At 52.9% G+C, this 20,568-nt stretch overlaps 1 protein-coding gene across 1 annotated transcript; it reads left to right on the top strand.

Annotated features, from left to right (window-relative positions):
- The first annotated feature begins 496 nt into the window (after positions 1–496).
- On the top strand, positions 497–20,162 carry LOC144936783 (E3 ubiquitin-protein ligase MARCHF6-like). The gene is made up of 26 exons (XM_078863923.1): positions 497–708; positions 2,429–2,528; positions 3,153–3,226; positions 4,095–4,238; positions 5,386–5,458; positions 7,540–7,777; positions 8,355–8,655; positions 8,843–8,901; positions 9,217–9,249; positions 9,416–9,467; positions 10,158–10,216; positions 10,727–10,807; positions 11,443–11,511; positions 11,897–11,971; positions 12,176–12,310; positions 12,941–13,060; positions 13,403–13,503; positions 13,618–13,755; positions 14,146–14,422; positions 14,532–14,601; positions 15,035–15,216; positions 16,860–16,994; positions 18,147–18,236; positions 18,716–18,848; positions 19,204–19,339; positions 19,751–20,162. The coding sequence occupies exons 1-26, from the start codon at positions 687–689 to the stop codon at positions 19,851–19,853; spliced, it is 3,000 nt and encodes a 999-aa protein (XP_078720049.1). The 5' UTR covers positions 497–686; the 3' UTR covers positions 19,854–20,162.
- The last annotated feature ends 406 nt before the right edge of the window (positions 20,163–20,568 follow it).

Raw genomic sequence — 20,568 nt, 5'->3', positions numbered from 1 at the left:
AACGTGTGATTCATGATACACGTGTCAGTGCCGGATTAAGCTAGTGCGGGGCCTGTAGCTTAAGTTAATAAGGGGCCCTAAATTAGAAAAAAAAAATTGCATAGTAAAGTAATTGCATTTTTTCATTCGCTATACAGACATAATACAACAAATCGCTAACCTCAACACCCAGTCGTTCATAAAAGTTGAAGGCAGTATAGTATTATAGTAATAGAGCAAGTGCAGAATCACTGAGCCGGAATTGATAGCTTGGAAGCATTTAGTGCGGGGTCCTTGAAAGTGCGGGGCCCGTAGCTACATATGTAGCTATTTTTGCTACTGGGGTAATCCGGCACTGCCTCGTGTGTGATTCATGATAACAATTGATGATGTCAGGCGTGGGGATGCCCTCATCCAGCCGTGGATTGGCATGGGCACCGTGTCCGGGACGCGTGGTCGTGAACCCCAATACCGGCCTCGGCCACTGGGAGGAGGGGGGGGTGCTCGCGTCTCCGAGCTCCCCCCGCGCGTGCCGAGGGGAACCCAAGAACCGGAGGCTCTGAGCGCATCCAGCCTCAGCGAGAGCCGCGCTCGGCGATTCGACTGGGGCGGCGTCGAGGGGACCCACGGGGGTCTGCAGGGGCTCGCGGGAGTCGCGAACCATGCTGCCGCGGCGCTGACAGGATCGGAGGAAGCACCCTCGTGCTATGGAGGCGCTCACAGACGACGGTGAAGCCGGGAATCGGAGCCCTCTCCCCCCTCGGTCTCCCCCCCCCCCCAGCCCACGGCGAGCGTGCGCCCGGGGGAACGGGGCAGGAAAGACGGGAGGGAGCGCGGGGCACTCGGGCCCGGGCCGGGAGTGGCGTTGGGGTCGGTGGGGTTTGTGTCGGGGCGGCTGTCAGAGTGAAAGGTGATGGGGGTCGGGACATAGGAGGCTGATATTGTCGGGGTCTGGGATAGGGGTCAGCGCTACGGATTTGGGGTCCGGGCTAGGGGGTCAAGGATAAGGGGTTGTTCGGTCATGGAGTCGGGGGCCTTTAATCAAATGTTGGCGAACCCATCCCGCCGGAGACGTCGAAACGAGGCGTTTGATGCGACCCCGCACAGAGGCCGCGGGCTCGGGGTGGCCTGAGAGCCGGCGACTCACGCCCGGGGGTGAGCGGCCATGGCAGGCAGGGAGCAGCCTGCCTCGGGTCACAGGGCTTGGGGCTAGGGGTTCATTCCGAGGTCACGAGGCTTGGGGTTATGGGTTCATTCCGAGGTCACTAAGGCTTGGGGTTATGGTTGTATTACGAGGTCACAGGGATTGGGGTTAGGGTTGTATTACGAGGTCACTAAGGCTTGGGGTTATGGTTGTATTACGAGGTCACAGGGATTGGGGTTATGGTTGTATTACGAGGTCACAGGGATTGGGGTTAGGGTTGTATTACGAGGTCACAGGGATTGGGGTTAGGGTTGTATTACGAGGTCACAGGGCTGAGTTCGGGGTTGAGTCTCGGGTCACTCGGCTTGTCGTTATGGGTCTGGGCCGAGGGTCGTTGTCTACAAATTGGAGTCTCACTGCGCAGGTAAAAAAGCACCTCAAGACGGGGAAATGCCCCCCGAGAGGTTGGGCCACTGGTCAGTGGGAGGGGGGGGTCAGTGGGAGGGGGGGTTCAGTGGGAATCGGGGTCAGGGTGAGGGGGGGTCAGTGGGTGAGGGGGGGGGGGGTCAGTGGGAGGGGGGGTCCGGGTGAGGGGGGGTCAGGGTGAGGGGGGTCAGTGAGTGAGGGGGGTCAGTAGGTGAGGGGTGGTCAGGGTGAGGGGGGGTCAGTGGGTGAGGGGGGGTCAGAGTGATTCAGCACCTGGCCTAAGCCTCAACGTCGTTCGCTCACAGCCTTTGGCAGTGAGGGGTGTGGAGCTGTCGTTGTTATATGAACAATAATGTACTGTATAGATACTGATGCTGCTACTGCCACGAAAGCCGATGCTACTGCTTTGTTGCGTGCATGCGTATAGTAAGGCAGTGCAGCCTCTGGATGTCAGCGTTATGTTAACGCCTCGTGGATGTAGATAGGGTGCTGCTCCTGCGACTCCTACTGCAGTGGTCTCTACTGCTGCTGCTGCTGCGACTCGTGCCACTTTGTGCAGCCCTTGGCAGCGAGGAAGTGCGGCTCCTGCACGCCTGTGTTTTGACCCCGTTCATGAAGTGTGCCTTGCCATCCCCGTGACGGAAACAAGCGCATTGTGAGACCTCTTTGCCAAGTGTGTATGCGTCACCGTCCCCGCGCTGGATGCGTGGATTGCGATTGCCAAAGGCGCTGTCACGTATTGGTCGTGCCCGTCAATGCCGCGTGCTTATTTGGGGCGTAAATACAGCGTCACATTAGCGAGAGGCGGTGTCGATGAGTGGGGGTGGACGCTCGGCCCGTGGTGACCGCGCTCCCCGCTGCCGCTGTGCCCGCTGACAGGCGACATCTGCCGGGTGTGCCGCTCCGAAGGCACCGCCGAGAAACCGCTCTACCACCCGTGCGTGTGCACGGGCAGCATCAAGTACATCCATCAGGACTGGTGCGTCTGCAGCCTCGCGTGAACCCCGCCCTCCTGGACGTCCGCTTCGCTGCAGTGATGCGAGGAGTGGAGCCAGCTTGGCACGGGGAACATCTCGGGAGCTTGTGCCGAGAGCTAGTGCTCACAGAGACGGATGGATGGAGCTGTCATCGGGCCAATGATTTAGTGCCTCATCATAATCTCAGCAAGAGTTGTGCTGACGCTTGTTATACACTGTTATTAATGTTTAACTTTATCCAATTAGCTCTGTCCGTCTGTTAATCTGTAGCGTAGGGGGTACACGATAACTCTCATAAATTAAATGTCCATATAAATCTGTATTGTAATGAGAGACTGTCTTTATAGAAAACCAGACACATTTATACAAATGTTGCCAAAAATTTTGCAATAAAAACCAACATGACATAAATAAGCCTTTTCAGGCAAGGCAGTGACGCCCAGACGCCTTGTGACTTCATATGGTGGTGCGTCTGTGAAAGTAACGTTATTACTGCTAATTCAACTCTTTTGAGGACGAATGTGATGGAAAGCCAATGCAGAATCCTTGCAAATGATTGTCTTTGTGTTTAGAAGAGAATGTTCAAATTGCTGTGTTCATTGAGTTATATTCACTGGTGTCCACAGTTTGCTACAATGGCTGAAGCACAGCAAGAAGGAATATTGCGAGCTGTGCAAGCACAGATTTGCGTTTACACCAAGTAAGTCCACGTTGGAATTACTTTCTCTGAACCAAGATGTGCTTTAACTGTGACCATCTTAGTGGACGTGGCCACTGTTTGCATGGGTTGTGATGGCAGCAGGAAGCACAAGGAGGAGGGTGCTGGATTGGAATTTTTTGCCTATTCCTTTTTGTGTTTTGCATGCAGGAGGAAAACATTACAGTAGACCCTCGGTTAACGTTCTTAATCCGTTGCACGAAAACTACTGTTTTACCAAAATAACTGTTAATTGAATTCACTTATAAGTTGAAAAATAAGTAAAAATCACTGAATCTGCAAGATAACTGTTTCCACTGGCAAAACAGAAAACGTAATGTAAACAAAGCCAGTCGAGGTCGAAACGCTCATAAATGGGCATCTGATTGGCTGAGGGCATGGCTCAGCCCCACTTACAAGTGCTCCGATTGGCCTAAGTTGGCTCCCGCATGCATAACGTAAACATACCGCGAATCAATATATTAACATTAGTCTAAAACATGGGGTTCTATGGGAGGTGAAGCATTAACCGAAAAACCATTAACCGATGTCACTTAACCAAGGGACTACTGTAGCTGCAGAAAACCCTCAGACGAGGGAATAACATTCACATGCTCGCACCTGACCGGCTTCCAACCACCCTACCACAGAGTAATGTTCGTCGCACAACAGTTGAACCAATATTTTTAATTCTCAGAGCCTGGAATTTTGTCAAATTAAATGGAGAAATAAATACTCAATGGCGTTTTTTTTTTGCGTGTTCACACTTGAGAACCCAGTTTAATCAGAGACGAGTGAAACCTGGATTTGAACCCAATATTGTCCGCCTGTCTTCTAACCCCCACGGCGTCTCGTGTGCGCCCGTGTGCAGTCTACTCGCCCGACATGCCGTCTCGGCTGCCGCTGCGCGACATCCTGGCGGGGCTGTTCCGCAGCGTGTGCACGGGCGTTCGCTTCTGGCTGCACTACACCCTCGTGGCCTTCGCCTGGCTCGGGGTCGTGCCCCTCACCGCCTGTGAGTGAGCGGCGAGCGCGACTCCCAGAACCCCGGACGCACGTGCGCGCCCACAACTCTTGAGAAAACGGGACCACCGTTGCACTTTTATGTAGGGTGATGTGTTGAATCGTGTGTGTGCGCACGTGTACTGTGGGAGAAGGCGTGCGCTTTGGGAGGCCTTCGTGCAGCAGTGGATTGATTATGGTTACTGATGATTATGCACAGCACGTTTGCCAGTCTACTGGTGGATGGGGGCCTTCCCACGCTGTGGGTCATGGGGGTTGTTTGATTATACTTTGCGACGCTGATCAGTGTGGATTGATTAAGGTGGGGTGCGTAAACATAGGAGCATATAAGTGCAGTACATTAGTGGGTTTTGTTGCAGTGCCTTAAGCTGCCCATAATGTACCACAGCCACATTCCCGCTTAGTTTCTGAGACCTAATGGGATCGGGCACGTTCCGGGCCGATCTGGTCATGGTCTGTGTTTAATTAAACTTTATTATTTCTCCAGGAGTTCACCATTAAGTCTCAGGATCCTATTTCAGGAGGGTTCTGCATTTGGTATATTTGGTCAATGAAGTTTTAAGAATTATTTTGAATGTTGAAGCAAAAAAGAATAATGTAGAAAAAGCCCATTGCATGAGAGGGGTGTGACAAAGGGCTGCACAGATGGGTACTTGAACCCACATGCTGGGCTGCCACTTTCTGGCTGTTTCGCAGCCCAGTCGGTTTGGAAAGTAGTTGAATCCGTATGATCCACCAACCCTTGTGTCCAGAGGCAGACGTGTGTCACCACATCCGGCTGTCACCGTTTCTAACCGGCCTGGAACAGCTTCGCCCTGAAGCTGGAGGCTGCAGAGCCTGCGTGTTTACAGTGCACAGCGTGTGCACCCACAGAGCCAGTATGTGCAGCTGTTTAGTTCCTGTAGCCACGCAGTGCATTGTGGGGGTTCAAAAACATGCTTACTGCACCTATCCAGTTGTCTGGCATCAAAGAGCTTATCTCATTTGGCTGCCCAGTAATTAAATAGCGTGCGCTGATTTTGCGCGCCAGAATGTTAAGTAGGGATGTTCGAAGCGCTTTAGTTTTGCCCTGTTCCCAGCATCTCTGCTTGCCACGTGTGAGTGCACGCTCATGCCCGTAACCTCTTGCTATGTTTCAGGCCGCATTTACAAGTGTCTCTTTACTGGCTCCGTGAGCTCCCTGCTGACCTTGCCCCTGGACCTTCTTTCCACGTGAGAGAGCACCGACAATCAACACCCTGGTCGTTCACCATTACGTCGCTGCACCTGCGGTTTTACTTGGGGGCGGTGACGCAGCCCAGCGGTAGCGTTTTAGCTGCGTGTTGTAGCTGTTCGTGGTTGTAATCCAGCCGACCGCCCTGGTTATTACAGCGGGTGTATTCATTCTAAATAAACATGCCTTTTGCTTCACAGTGAACATTAAAATATCCCCTAAAGTAATTTGAAACGAGTGGGCCGTTGTGTGCCTGCATCATGTTCAAAATTTGCATAATTAAAAAAATGACATGCAAATTTCTTAATTGGGATAACACGTAACCACATCACCGTCTATTGTCTGTGAAACATAGTGCTTTCGTGCCAGCCTTGCGCTATGAGGATTGCACTCGTACCGCATGTACTAAATTATTTATATGATTAATACACAACATTTAATATCAGGCATTCACTCACTCCATCTTTTAACAGCATTATTGAACAGTTTGTGTTGTGTCAAAAGAAGTAATTTCCTGCTCTAATGAGCATTGAGATGGAGATCATGGCCTCTTCACAGCCATGAGCCAGCAGGGGAATTTTCGCATTCCTACGGATGGGCGCGAGTCTATCCATAGGACTACCACTACTGACTTCCCCACAAAGTGTTTTTTATTTTATCGACCTCAAAGGGATGATGGTTTGAGGCAACCCCCAACCAGGATTTTACATCACAACCTTCTGATTGCAAGCCGCTCACTCTACTGCTGAGCCACCTGGTCATAGTGATGGGGAGTGTACTTCCTGGAATTGCAATTCGATAAAATAAAAATAATGCATTGTCTGAAGTCTGTTGAGCTGAATTCCTGGTTGAGTTCAGGCTTGGCTAGAGACTCACTTGTTCACAGCTGGCTTGTGGCAGGCTGTGGGAAGTCTTGTGTGCGGACATCGCCTTGTTTGCCCTGGAGATTCTTGAGCTGCGAATCCCGTTTTATTCTTCAGCTCTTGGCGTTGTGCTCAAATGGTTTTCCTGGCAGAGGTCACATAATGTACTCTCGCTCTGTCTCCAAAAACACTTTTCACACATTCGTTTTCAGTAAAGAAAAGAGCCTCTGCTCTGTAAGTGACAAACAGGGTGCAAACAAAACCTGGACAATTTCAGTATAATGTTGTGTAAGCATGGGAACATATTTTTGTTGACTTGTGAACAAACAAAATGTTTTATCTGGCTGTTGTGGAGCCTTGTGATGTCTGCCAGGAATGGAGAACCTAAGGCCCGTGGGAACATGAGGCCTACCGATTCAAAACGGCCTGCAAACAATATTTATCCGTCACTATAAGTATCTTGCCTTACAAATTGGGTGTGAAAGGGGAATATTGCATTGCATTTAGAAATGCAATGAGCCCTCAAAGTGTTTTGCGTAGTTATTAAATAGCACTGCGGTGTAATTGAGGTGTGGCTCCACTTAAGATGTTTGAAAGCCCTATTCAGACATTGGTAAGAAAATTGTCCCCGGCCCTGATGTATGTCATTTCATAAATCTTCTGATAATTTATATCCAAATATACGTGAGCGACCATTACAGTTTACCAACACACATTCTGATTCAGCGTGGCTGTTTTGTCAACTCAGAATGTTTACTTGCACATTTGCTGCTTAGTCCTCATCATCAACCATTCTCTAGCCACTGCTGGATGAAGGCCTCCCCACGTGGTTGCCATTCCTCAATGTCCGGTGCTGCTGCCCGTCATCTCACTCCTGCATTTACACCGATCTCATTGCTCCTTCTCCGCAGCGGTCCTCCTATGGCTTTCATTCCATTCTGTTCATCGGCCATCGTCCGTCCTGTCCAGGCACATTTTCTTTTATTAATTGTCATGATGTCACTATTTCCGTAGCCACGTGTTTCTCTTTCTGTATCCGTGTCTTTCCAAGCATGCATATCTCCATGCTTTGACCCCTTACCGTCTGTTTTTCCATTCTCTTGGTGTCAATGTTTTTGATTCATACATCACAGCTGGCTCGCACACACACACTCGCGTTCGTGCGCTGCCGCAGCCGTGCTGTTTCTCTCTCCCCGTGTCGCGGTGATCCTCTGCAGGGACAATCTCCTGGCCGACTGCTTCCAGGGCTGCTTCGTGGTGACGTGCACGCTGTGCGCCTTCATCAGCCTCGTGTGGCTGCGCGAGCAGATCCTGCACGGGGGGGCGCCGCCCTGGCTGGAGCAAAACCAGCAGGCGCGCAACGCCAACCCTGACGCCAACCCTAACGCCAACCTCGACGTCAATCCCAACGCGAACGACAACGGCCCCGGGCAGCCAGCGCCGCATGACGCGCAGGTTAGCGTCGCGGTGGGCCCTCTGGCGTGAACGCTCGGGCGCTGTACGGGCGCGCCTCGTGACTCGCTTGTGACGTCGAGGCGGTGATGCAACACTTAAACCTCCTCAGCGTTCCCCTGGCAAGGGAAGATCGCGCAGTCGATGTTCTCCGTTGTCACACGATCCGATTGAAAACCGGCGACCGCACAGTGCGGTTACGCGAGCGACGTGTGGAGGGGTGTCTGCTGCGCATGCCTTTACTTGTTATTGTGTTCAGATCAAAGGATTAGATTGCTGGTTTATGTATGATAAATGTGAGGGTCCTGCATTAGGATGTCTGGCGCCCCCTCCTTGAAACTTGCCAAGGAGGGGGTGGCTGCAGTGCTGAAATGTCATTTGAGGTGGGCGATCACCCCCATCACCCCCCTTGGATCCACAGTCGGTTTGGCATGTGGAAGAGAAGTGGAGTTTGTGAAGAGGGGACATCTGTATTGTTGGTGTTTGGTTGGCAGCGCTCTGTTAGCCGTGCGTTGCAGCGCTTTCCTGTGAGCTTGTCCGGTTTACCTGGGGCTTGTGTTACCGACGGGACTGGGCGCAGGCTGAAGAGGTCGTCGATCTGGGGGCACCACCGGCCAGAGATGGAGCCGAGGATGGAGAGCCGGCGGGCGGAGGAGCGGCGGAGGGCGCAGGTCCCCAGGACAGGGTCGTGCCTCCCGTTGTGGCTGAGCCCGCGGGGGATGGCGCACCAGGGCCGCGGGACGTCGAGGAGGGCCCACAGGAGGAGGAGGAAGAGGAGGTGGAGGGGGAGCTGGAGGAGGAGGTGGAGGTGGGGGATGGGGAGGAAGAGGAGAACGTAGAAGATGAAGCTGCAGCTGACGGTGTTGATGGTGCTGCCCAAGGTATCTCATTCGGTCACGTGATGTGTCGGTCATTCTTTTACCCCCATTAGTAGCTCATCCATTCCTACACACGTTGTCAGGGGACGAATTCCTACACTTTGTCGGTAGTGCATTCATCCATGCCTCTTGCGGTGGTGTACTCAGCTCTGCACCTGTGGGGAGTTCATCTGCTCTGTGTTGTTTGAAGGAGGGAACTGGAACGCGCTGGAGTGGGACCGAGCGGCAGAGGAGCTCACGTGGGAGCGGGTGAGAGGACACGCGCATTCAAAGACAAACATTCCTCATGTAGCCTATACAGGCTGTCGGGGCAAGTGCCGTTAGCGAGCTCTTACGAAGGCTGGCACGGCACGTGAGGGGTGTGTGACCTACATCACTCCCGACCACCTTTGTCTCCCCAGTGCTGATTTTTACACGCTGTACTAGCTATTTAATACTGAGTCAACCTAGGAGAAGCCGGTTCATATGTCCATCACACTTTAACACATGCACGTTGAGACACGCACAGGGTCGGGGAGACCTGGGGACTCGTGTCATGCGTCGCGCCATGTGAATTCCTTCCAGATGCTCGGCCTTGATGGATCCCTCGTGTTTCTGGTAAGAATATTTTTCTTCCTCTGGGATATTACACAGAGCGGAACCACATTCATAATCATTTACAGGCCATTGTCAATCCACCACTGAATGAAGGGCCTTTACACGTTACACGTACGCGGTTCGCCCGGCCTGTGCTCTGAGACTCGAGTGACGTTTGTGGTTGCAGGAGCACGTCTTCTGGGTCGTGTCGTTGAACACCCTCTTCATTTTGGTGTTTGGTGAGTTTTTGCCAAATTCTACACCACTCGCGTGTAATTCCACACTGGCCTCTCAAGCAACTTACAAAGATGTCAAGTACATTTTAGAACCATTTTTCTGAAGAAAGAAAAACCCAAACATCCCCCTGCTGAAGATTACCTGCATAAAACTCCACTGGGATGACACACAGCAAGTATCGAGTGCATTTAATGTCACAAGATGAGAACCCAAGTGACCAGGACGAGTCTCATTTGCAGGAGTGACCTGGGACATTTGTCCGCTAGTAGGGGGGCGATTATTGCTGCTGCGTGTATCGTCCTAATGGAGTTATCTGCAGTGTAATGATTTAATTTGGCAACTTTGGACTCCAATACTGGCACACAATGGCCTTCTCTTGCGAATTATGTCATGCGATCTTTAAAGTCCACTGTGAAACAGATGGCGCAGCAGTAATATTACGGTTAACACACCCACGGTATTAACCAGGGCGGCCGCTGGATTCACACCGCGAACCTCTGCAACAAGCAGCGAACGCTCCACCACTGGGCCGTGTCACCGTCCTTCAGCCCATACTGCAAATTATTTGGCGGGACCCTCCTGATAAAGAGTCTTGAGACTCGGTGAGGCTTTTCTGGGTAGACAATCTTAATCAAAATAAATAATTGTGCGGAAATATGTTCTGATTCTCTGAAAATCTCGTTCTGTTGCAGCGTTTTGCCCCTACCACGTGGGCCACTTCTCTGTGGTGGCCATGGGAGTCAAGGAGCATGTGAGTAGAACTCTCCTGCATCAGACGATGCACACAGTCACTGCCATACCCTCGTGAGCCTCCATGTCCCGTCCTGCACACTCGGCCACTCGTTAGTATCGTCAAGGCTGCAACACACTCTCTGAAAACAGCACCAGCACCGGATCGTATCGTTTCACTGTTAGGGTTGGTGCTGAGACGCTGAGATGTTGTGTTGTCACCTGCTGTGCATGCATGCGTTTGTGTTCATGTGTGGGTTGATGAATGTGCACACGTGTGCCTGCGTATGGGAGGGGTCTTCCCAGTCATGCGTGAAGATGGCTGCCTGCCCCTGTTCAGTCCAGGCTTGAAGACTGCCTCACTCCCTATTTAATAAACGTGCCCACAGTTTCTGTACCATATCTTGAGATACTGTCATATTTAGTTGCTGCGCTAATCCACATTGTAAAGTATTCCAGTATCTGTGCTCCTGTCTGCATGTGTGTGTGTGTGAAGGTGATGTGCCCGTGTGTTCGTGGTCTCTGCCACCAGGTGGCAGCTTCGCATTTCGAGGGCCTCATCACCACTATCGTGGGCTACGTGCTGCTCGCCCTTGCGCTCGTGCTCTTCCACGTATCCTTCGCCACGGCCACAATTCGCGGGACACGTCCCAGCTTGTAGCTGCTGCTGCAGCATTGCACGCATCACGACACGCACACGACGCACGTGCGAGGCTGGCGCATGGTGACCGTCAACCTCCCAAACCACGGCTCGTACCGATGATGGGTGGATGGACGAACAGCACAGTCCTTTTGTCAATCCACTGCTGGATGCGGGTCTCCCCATGCCATGCGGGGCACGTGGATCATTTGACCATACTTCACCACGCCGTTTAGTGCCGGTTGGTGATGGCGTTGGAGCAAAGCTGTTGTGGAATAGTACGGTAGAACAATGCATTTTTCTTTACTGCTGACGATGTAGCCCCGACGCAGCCAACAACAACGCCTGGCCTATGCACGGCGATCACCCATCCGAGCACTATCCAGGCTCAACACTACTTAGCTTTTTAAATATGATCAGACCGTGCGCATTCTGAGTGAATTTGCAATAGACCTTACAATCTAACACCGATAAACTGTGATACTTGAGAACTATTTGTTGTCAACATTTATAACAACTCAAAACACAGTTCCACGATATCCTGACCCTAGCCTCGGTGTGTGGCGCAAGCCTGTGGCTGTCGTCCTTGACTCGCGGTCCCAACCCAGGCTCTGGCGTCGCTGGTGAGGTTCCAGCGTTCCAAGCGGATCCTTGGTCTCGGCTACGTTGTGGTCAAGGTACCTCCAGATTTCTAAGTCTTGGCTCAAAACCTCCCTCTCCTCCTGCACCTGATCTTCCCTTCTTATCGATCCAGAGTTACTTCGGTCGTTCTTTACCATGAGAAAATAATATGTATAATGTAGATATTCAGAAGCGACCCATAAACATCCTTCGACAGCTGCCACCGGGGCGTGGCCCCCTGCAGCGGAGTGGCTTGGTCTGAATAGCGAGCGGTGGTGACCGTGCCCATGCTGCCATATACAGCGTCTTTCACGTGCAGTTGCATTTAGACCATAACTACATCGAGAGGGTCTTGTTTTGGTTTGCGATGGACCAGGGGGCATGGCTGTTTAATATCAGTGCTGCTGCACCATGTGCCCTGGTGCTGTGCTTCTGTGTCAGGTGTCTCTGCTGGTCGTGGTGGAGATCGGGGTGTTCCCACTCATCTGCGGCTGGTGGCTGGACATTTGTTCACTGGTAATGGCAGCAACATTTACTTTACGCATTCACCTTTTTGGCATCAAAATAGAGTTTCTGTTGTGTTTTTGCCCATTCTTTGCTAATGTGCTGTCCAATGCCATAAAGGCAGTAAACGAGTGAGAAGATGGTGATTGTGGTCCTGTTATAGACAATTATGATGATGACAATAAGGATGATGACAATGTGTGTTTGTCGGAGCAGGAGATGTTTGACGCGACGCTGAAGGATCGAGAGGCGAGCTTCCAGTCGGCGCCGGGCACCACCATGTTCCTGCACTGGCTGGTCGGCATGGTCTACGTCTTCTACTTCGCTGCCTTCATCCTGCTGCTGCGCGAGGTGCGGCACTGACCGGTGGCCGGGCCCTCGCGGCACGACGGCTCCGCGCAGCGCGACCAGCCGCCGTGCGTCGCGACCTGTCGGCCCACGCGGGCCCCCGAGTTGTTGCGGCACGTCGGGCGTACGGCGAGTTTAGATGCCGTGAAAGCTTCGCTCGCGGTCAGCTCGGTGCGGTTGAATCTGCGTACGGGGTGCAGCCTTTTCTACCGCGCAGTGGCTGGAAATGCAGACGTCTCCTTTGTAAGGGAAACCTGGCAATTTATGTGGCGGTGCGTAGTTTGCGCAGTCGGTGACGTCGGTAATGCCGGGGTGTGTTTACTGAGCACGTGTAGGGGTGGAGTGGTGGGGCAGCGATCAGCACATGCTACAAACCCCGTGACAAGAGTTGGATTCCCAGCCACGTATCTGAACTGGTTCTGGTCGCCCTTCCTTTGCCGATCCGAACTGACAATTGTGGTTAAGAATTGTAACACAACTCCCATGACTGACCTCGTGTGGGTAGCCCTTCATCCAACAGTGGATTGACAAAGGGTTGTACATATATTACAATGCTGCATTTGTGCGCTCGGTAATGTCAATGGTAGTTTGCTGTGCTCAATGAGCACTGTATCTCGTGTTCTCACTGCGTAGGTTTTGCGACCGGGACTTCTGTGGTTTCTCCGAAACCTCAACGATCCAGACTTCAACCCCGTACAGGAGATGATCCACCTGCCGATTTACCGACACGTTCGCAGGTTCATCCTCTCCGTGGTGAGCGCCGGTTCGGGTTTTGCTTGCGTCCTATTTTTTACGGCAAAATCTGTCACTAAAACATATTTTACCCTTTCAAATAAGAACGCCATATTGTACTGGAAAACAAATGAATGTTGACGTGAAATGGTTGCCGGAGTGCTACCCTCTTCTGTTTCGAGGTCCTTTATGTCAGAGGTAGCTCTGTGGTAGCCGCTTCCGTGGGCTGTTATCAAACACTAATCAGTGCACTGCCGTGCGACTACGCAAACGGACACCTCGTCTCGTGAGCCGATGCCGACAGCGCAGTTGGGATAAAATTGATGAAAAATGCCAACGACGTGGACTCTGTTCTCTCGGCAGATTGTGTTTGGCTCCATCGTGCTGCTCATGCTGTGGATGCCCATCCACATAATCAAGTCTCTCCTGCCAACGTTCCTTCCCTACAACGTCATGCTCTACAGGTGCCGAAGCACAACGCCGCCGAGAGCACTGCTGACATTCGTACGTTGTCGCACCGTGCGTGCGTGGGTATCGCCCCGGCTGGGCTAACGTGGTTGTCTGTGTGCCGTGCGCAGCGACGCCCCTGTGAGTGAGCTGTCGCTGGAGCTGTTGCTGCTGCAGGTGGTACTGCCGGCGCTGCTGGAGCAGGGCCACACACGCCAGTGGCTCAAGGGCCTGGTGCGCGCGTGGACACTCGCCGCCGGCCGGCTCCTGTGAGTCGTCCGCGTCGCGCGCTCAGCGCCGCGCGGTTCGTCGCGCACCGCAGTTCACGTCGTCTCGCACGCGCGCAAACCCTGGTCGTCTCTCGCGTCGTGTCTCATAAACACTATTACCCTCGCCGTATTCACACTAAAGTCACGCTTGCAGGTGTTTCACTCGCTGATTATGACTGCGTCATTAATCGCTTGTACACGACACAGTTTAATTTGTTTTGCTGTGCTGGGTGGATTTGCTTCATGACACATTTGGCCAGATCATTACGTGACCTAACCCAAAAATCATTAATGAATGTTAACATTGGATACAAAGACCTCTGTACTAAGCAGATATTGTCTTGTACTCGCGATTGATGGCGTATGTGGCACTGGCACCATGCGTCTCAGGGACCTGCGCTCCTATTTGCTTGGGGACGAGGCTGAAGGAGACACCGCTACGGAGCCGCACGCCGGTGCCGATCACCAGCCGGGGCCCAACAACAACAACAACGCCGCCGAGCTGGAGGAGGGGGTGGCGGCAGCGCCGCCCATGCCGGCGCCCGCGGCGGCGCCGGCAGCGGCGCCAGCCCTGGGAGGCCTCAACATGGCACATCAGGCCATGCTGCAGCAAGGAGGCCCCGTGGGCTTCCAACCGTACCACCGGCCCAGCCACTTTGCGTCCCGGGTGAGAGCCGTGGGCGATGCACGCGCTGTAATTGGCAAACAGAATGCTCACATCAGTAGTCGGTGCAGTGTGGTCGTCGCTACATGTGGTCATGGGTGTTTGTTCGCAGGTGATGATGCTCTTGGCTCTTCTGTGTTTCACGCTAATGGTGGCGAGTCTTGTCTGCCTTATTGTACCAGGTAAGAGTTCTAAACCTATTTTCCAACTGATGTCGAAAATGTGTAATGCCTTATATTGGTCCATTTGCCTGTCTGTGACATGGGCGTCAGAGTATAAATGATATTTTAGTTTAAAGTTGTGCTGCTATTAGGAACTGTTTGGTCACACGCCATGCATGCCCCTCACCTCCCCGTGACGTCACGTGTCACAGCATCTAATGATGTCACGTCATCTCATTGAGTGGCTCAGAAGCTAACCCCGTTACCGCTAATTACCTCCGAGGACAAACGCATATCGGAAAGCATCTCCTGTTGTACGACCCGCTGTGGCGTCATTGCGTGTCTGTGTTGATAACGAGTAGCCGTGCGCGGCGGTGCCGACGACATCGGTAAAAGTTTAATCGTAATTACTTTCCGACGCCGCTTGTGCGACGCGGTCTCTGGATGACCGCAGTGCTGGCAGGACGTTGGCTCATGTCGTTCTGGACGGGCGAGACGCGCATCCATGAACTCTACACGGCCGCGTGCGGCCTCTACGTGTGCTGGGTGGCAGCGCGGGCCATCACCATCTCGGCCGCGTGGCTGCCCCAGGGCCGCACGGTGCTGCTGCAGAAAGTGAAGGAGTGGAGTTTGCTGGTGGGTGCTGTCTGCCTGTGCCCAACGCCGCTCACCGTGGTGTTGCACCAGGGCAGGCTTCACTCTCTATCCCACTCGCACGACACGACCACTCAGTGAGAACTTCGTCTTGTTAGCCACAACTCTCACTACTGCATGGGGGAAACTGCTCGGCTTTTGCCTCTCCTTGTGCTTTTGTTCTGTGCCTCTGCTCTGGTCACATTGACTCGACTCACATCTCGCTCCACCGCATCCTCCCATCTCTCAACCTCTGCCTCCCTCTGCTCCTGCCCTGCACTGGTAGCATCTCCATAGCCCTTCTCATCTGTGTGTGAGTCTATGGGTCTCTGTGTGAATCTATGGGTCTCTGTGTGAGTCTATGAGTCTCTGGGGCAGTGTGTTGGTCTCCGTGCGAGTCTGTGGGTCTCTGTGTGAATCAACGGTCTCTATGTCTCTAATTTCCATAGCCCTGTTAGCTGCATCTCCTCTGCCTCTTTGCATCCCATTCCTAAACCATCTCAATTGATTTTGATAATGTTGAAGATCTCTGCAAAACTAGCTACTACTGGCCAAGACTAATTAGATAATCTATCGAAATTGAAAGATATCAAAATAACTTGAACCGTTCGCATAGCTACCGCCTTAGTGCTGCGTGGAAGCGAATAATAAAATAATACATTATTTAAATGCATTCCTATAAAGGGCACCATACTTCAAAAGGAACGAAACAGACTTCTCCACAAATCTGGCTGTCGCCTGATGAAGCTAGTTGTAATTACTGGCGAAACGTCGTACTCAGATTGTAAATGTTGTGGCTTGGTTCTCCAACACACCGGTGTGCTGTACTAGTGACGAATTGGCACGTTCTGTTTATGTGACAACCCTTACTAGTTGGCTGTGTCGGGTGGTGGCGGGTTTTAACGACACATTTATACATTTACGCGATCTAACCCATGCATCTCAGTCTTGCCTCCCTGAGCTTGACGAGAATATTAACCTCTCCCTGTGAAACCTCGTACATGTAGATCACCATGTAAATCCACTGCTGGATGAGGCCCTGCCCATGCCGTGCGGGTCATGTTGATCATTTGACCAGCACTTTATGTGTGTGCACTGCTCTACGCAGCCCCCACTCCGTAGCCTCGTGGGCACCTGACATCCTCATCGGCGAGTCAGCCCATGTCACACGTGCGTGCGTGGGGCTTGTCTGCGTGCGTGGGGCTTGTGTGAGTGGGGCTTGTCTGCGTGCGTGGGGCTTGTCTGCGTGCGTGGGGCGTGTCTGCGTGCGTGGGGTGTGCGTGCGTGGGGCGTGTCTGCGTGCGTGGGGCGTGCGTGCGTGGGGCGTGCGTGCGTGGGGCATGTCTGCGTGCGTGGGGCATGTCTGCGTGCGTGGGGCGTGCGTGCGTGGGGCGTGCGTGCGTGGGGCATGTCTGCGTGCGTGGGGCGTGCGTGCGTGGGGCATGTCTGCGTGCGTGGGGCGTGCGTGCGTGGGGCATGTCTGCGTGCGTGGGGCATGTCTGCGTGCGTGGGGCGTGCGTGCGTGGGGCGTGCGTGCGTGGGGCGTGTCTGCGTGCGTGGGGCGTGCGTGCGTGGGGCATGTCTGCGTGCGTGGGGTGTGTGGAAGAAAGAGCTGTGGTCGTTCTCCCTCTGCCCACTCCCAACAGCTCATCAAGTCTGTGGTGGTGGCTGTGCTGATGGCGGGCGTTGTGCCCCTGCTGCTTGGCATCCTGTTTGACCTGGTGGTGGTGGCGCCTCTCCGGGTGCCACTGGACCAGACGCCAATTTTCTTTCCCTGGCAGGTGCGTCGGTGGGCGGGTGGTTGGGTGCATGTATTGGTGGGTTGGTGGGTGCGGGGGTGGGTGGACTTGTGGTTGCGGGTGTATCAGAATCATCAGAATATTTATTTATCTTGGAGAAATCTGATGAGCTGTGAAGCTCTTTTTCACAGATGTCCAATGGTTGAGTGAGTGGATGGGTGGGTGGTTTGTGCGAGTGCTTCGGTGGGTGGGTGCTGGTGGGAGCGGGTGGTTGTGGATGGATGCGTGTGGGTGCGTGGGTGGGTGGTTTGTGTGGTTGCTTCGGTGGGTGGGTACTGGTGGGTGTGTGGGTGGGTAGTTTGTGGGAGGAGTGGGGTCGTGTTAGGGAGGTCCCCATAAATGATCAGTGTTTTCAATGTTCACACTTGGTAGCTTATCTGGAGATAGAGGAGGCAGTGTTACATTATTGGAAGGGGATTTATTGTTTCTGGCATCTGATTTGGACCTTGCCGGAGTTGATTGATGGGATGTATGTTGGGGTTCGCAGGTTGGCACTTGTAGCACTCGCCTGCTTGGCCTGTGCCTTGGTTGTGATGCTGATGCCATGTGGAGATGAGATAACTTCACACTTGAGCTGGGCTGTCCAATTACTGGTGGTTGGTTCAGTTACTAGACTCACCAAATACCTCAAATAATTTGGGAAAAAGTCTCACCTATTCTCCCATGTGTGCCGCTGGACGACAGGTGATGGGCAAAGTCTGGTGACATCACCGGGTTCATCAGTGACGTCACACTGGGCATGGGGGTTTCCCGCCTTTGGAGGGGCAGGATGTGGCAGCGGCCACCATTTTTAAAGGGGCCCAAGTAATCGACCGCAAGACAAGCGGTCGACTATGAATCCTGGTCGATTGATTGGCCTGATCGGCTCATCGTGCCATTTCCACTCAAACCCATTCGGTCAGTGGGTGACCGGGCTTTGTTCTTGTGCAGCTCTGGAGGTTTTCTCCTGGGTCATGCATTGGAGTGTGAGGGTTTATGGCGTAGCACGGTTGGGTCAAGCCACTGCAAAACTTTGGCTTACAGCGTGTTGAGGCCCAGTTGTGTGCAGCTGCCATATAAAGCCAAATTGTAGAGGATTCTGGGTTGAGTCGATGGTTACGCCGAGTGCCGTGTGCGTGGTTCCCGCGTGGCCAGAACTGGGCACTCGGAGTCCTGCACGCCAAGATCATCACGGCCATCACCCTCATGGGCCCGCAGTGGTGGCTCAAGAGCATCATCGAGCAGGCGAGTGGACTCCACTTCGCACCATCCACAAATTCCAAACGCGAGCGCTGGGTCTCGCTGATGAAATACAACTCGCGATGAAAGACTCTTGCGTGTGGTTAACATGTGCAGATCTGAACAGAACTCTTCTGCTCCCCTGGTCTATAGGCACCCTGTGCTAGTCCATTCATTGGTGTTGCTTTACAATGTGCAATGGATTAATTTGAATAGAAAATTATACGGATAATATTGATTTGAAAGGTGAAAAGGCTGCTGATGGACAAAAAAAACATTTTATTTTTACTTATGGAGGCAGAATGGATTTGCACTTATTTATGCTTTGAATTCCAATGCTCCTCCACAGCATCGCTTTTATAGCAGTACAAAGTGTTGATAATCATGAAACGGCGCGGACCGTGGTAGGGGGGTTCGAGGGGACTGGATTTGCGATGCCCTGGCCTAGCAGTGTGCGAAGCCCTGCTGCCCCCGCTTTGCTGCAGATCTACGCCAACGGGCTGCGCAACATGAACCTGTGGTTCATCATCCGCGAGCTGGCGGCGCCTGTGGTCACCGTGCTGCTGCTCTACCTGTGCATCCCCTACGTCATCGCCGCTGGCGCCGTGCCGCTGCTGGGTGAGGCCGCATCCTAACGAACTCGCCATGCCCCCGCCCCCACTACCCACTTGTGCGCTTGGCACTGGACGAGGGAAGCACGACGATTGTTATTGTGATCGATGTGCTCAATTGGCTCCCCACGTCCTCAAGTGGACCCACGTGTGTCCAAGGTTACTTTCTGTAGTATGGTGCGGCATGCGTCAGCCATGGTGTAACCACACTACACCTTATTCAACTGAGATATTCCCTGCCAGTATGCACCTCAATAAACGCGTGCGAGTCCAGCCCTTTGTGAATCTGCTGCTGGATGAGGGCCTCCCGTTGGTGCCGCAGTTCATGGGACTTGTTTGACGATTGCTTCGTGGTTTGACAGGGGCCGCGCCGGAGATGCAGACGCTGGTCCGCCGCAGGATTTACCCGCTGGTGCTCATGGTGGTGATGTTGCTCGGATTTGTCTCCTTTCAAGCTCAGCAATTTCGCCGCCTATACGAGCACATCAAGAATGACAAGTAGACTTCGCCACAGCGCCACCACCGCTGCACCACTACCCACCACGCTCCATCACCATACCACAACCACTACACCACCACAACATCACCACCACACCACGACCACAACACCACTACCCACCACTACGCTTTCACCACCATGCCCAGTACCCACCACCATAGCATTATCACATCCTTCACACACAATATCCATCACACCACCCCAACACCAAAACACACACATCACCACACCACCACTAACATCTTCATCAAACCATTACATTTATTTGTATTGCTGCGCTTGTTTACCCACAAAAGTATCACTGAGTCTCAGGCCTCAGTGAGGGTCCTGATACGTTTTTACCGCTGAGTAACGCCACCGCCTAACGGACGGTGTGCTGGCGTGGAGCTAACGGCGTTGTCCATTGGCAGGTACCTGGTGGGGCAGCAGCTTGTCAACTACGAGCAGAAATCCGCGGCAGCCAGGAGCGCGCAGGCTGCTGCCAGCGCTGTTCCGCCGCCGCCGCCGCTGTGAGCTGCCAAGCGATCCGACCCAACCACCTCTACTCGTGCACGCCATTTCCTTCCGCAGGCAGCCGGGGACACGTGAAGGAGGCGTCCTCCAGTCGACCGCGGTTACCAATGCCTTCACATCTTAGCCGTACGGTCACGCAGTGGCGCAGTGTGTCGTGCGCAATCTCACATGACGATGCCAGGCTCGGTGGTGTTTGTAAATGAGTATAATCTGTACAAACAAACGTGTCTTTTTCTCATCGGCTGTACATTTACTGTCAACGCTACTTTAGGAGTGCTCGGACGCAGCACAATAAATGTCAATGGATGTACCGCTGCATGTCTGTTTCTGAATTTTGTTGGAAGTTTTGAGCTGCTGTGAATTTGTATGTGTGAATCAACACGTGCCCTACTCTTGCGTGTATTGTACAAAGTGCGCACCTAGACTGGCACAAGTACCATGGTGCTGTACTGTTGGTGGTGAATTGCGGCCGTTCTTGACACCGAGGTGGATCTGGGTTTTTTGCAATACTCGAATTTTTTCACCGTTTTCTGCAAGAAAAAAAGTATTGTCATGAAAATAATCGGGCAGAAATGGATTTGGTGCCTTTCATGAAAATCGACAAAAATGCCTTTGTTCTGCCAATTTTTGGCAGAATAGCATATTTTTCTTTACTACCTAGATATTTGTTTAAAATTTTGAGCAGAATAAAGGCATTTAATCAGGCGGAACTACA

The sequence above is a fragment of the Lampetra fluviatilis genome, chromosome 17 (genome assembly GCF_964198595.1).
Source record: "Lampetra fluviatilis chromosome 17, kcLamFluv1.1, whole genome shotgun sequence".
NCBI lineage: Eukaryota > Metazoa > Chordata > Hyperoartia > Petromyzontiformes > Petromyzontidae > Lampetra > Lampetra fluviatilis.
This window is presented reverse-complemented; position numbering and strand designations above follow the sequence as displayed.

Excerpts from the sequence above, each read along its gene's own strand:
- LOC144936783 (XM_078863923.1), top strand. The coding sequence starts at position 687 with ATGGAGGCGCTCACAGACGACG. Across the intron at positions 18,237-18,715 it reads TCAAGAGCATCATCGAGCAG|ATCTACGCCAACGGGCTGCG; the intron begins GCGAGTGGACTC and ends GCTTTGCTGCAG. Across the intron at positions 19,340-19,750 it reads GAGCACATCAAGAATGACAA|GTACCTGGTGGGGCAGCAGC; the intron begins GTAGACTTCGCC and ends GTCCATTGGCAG.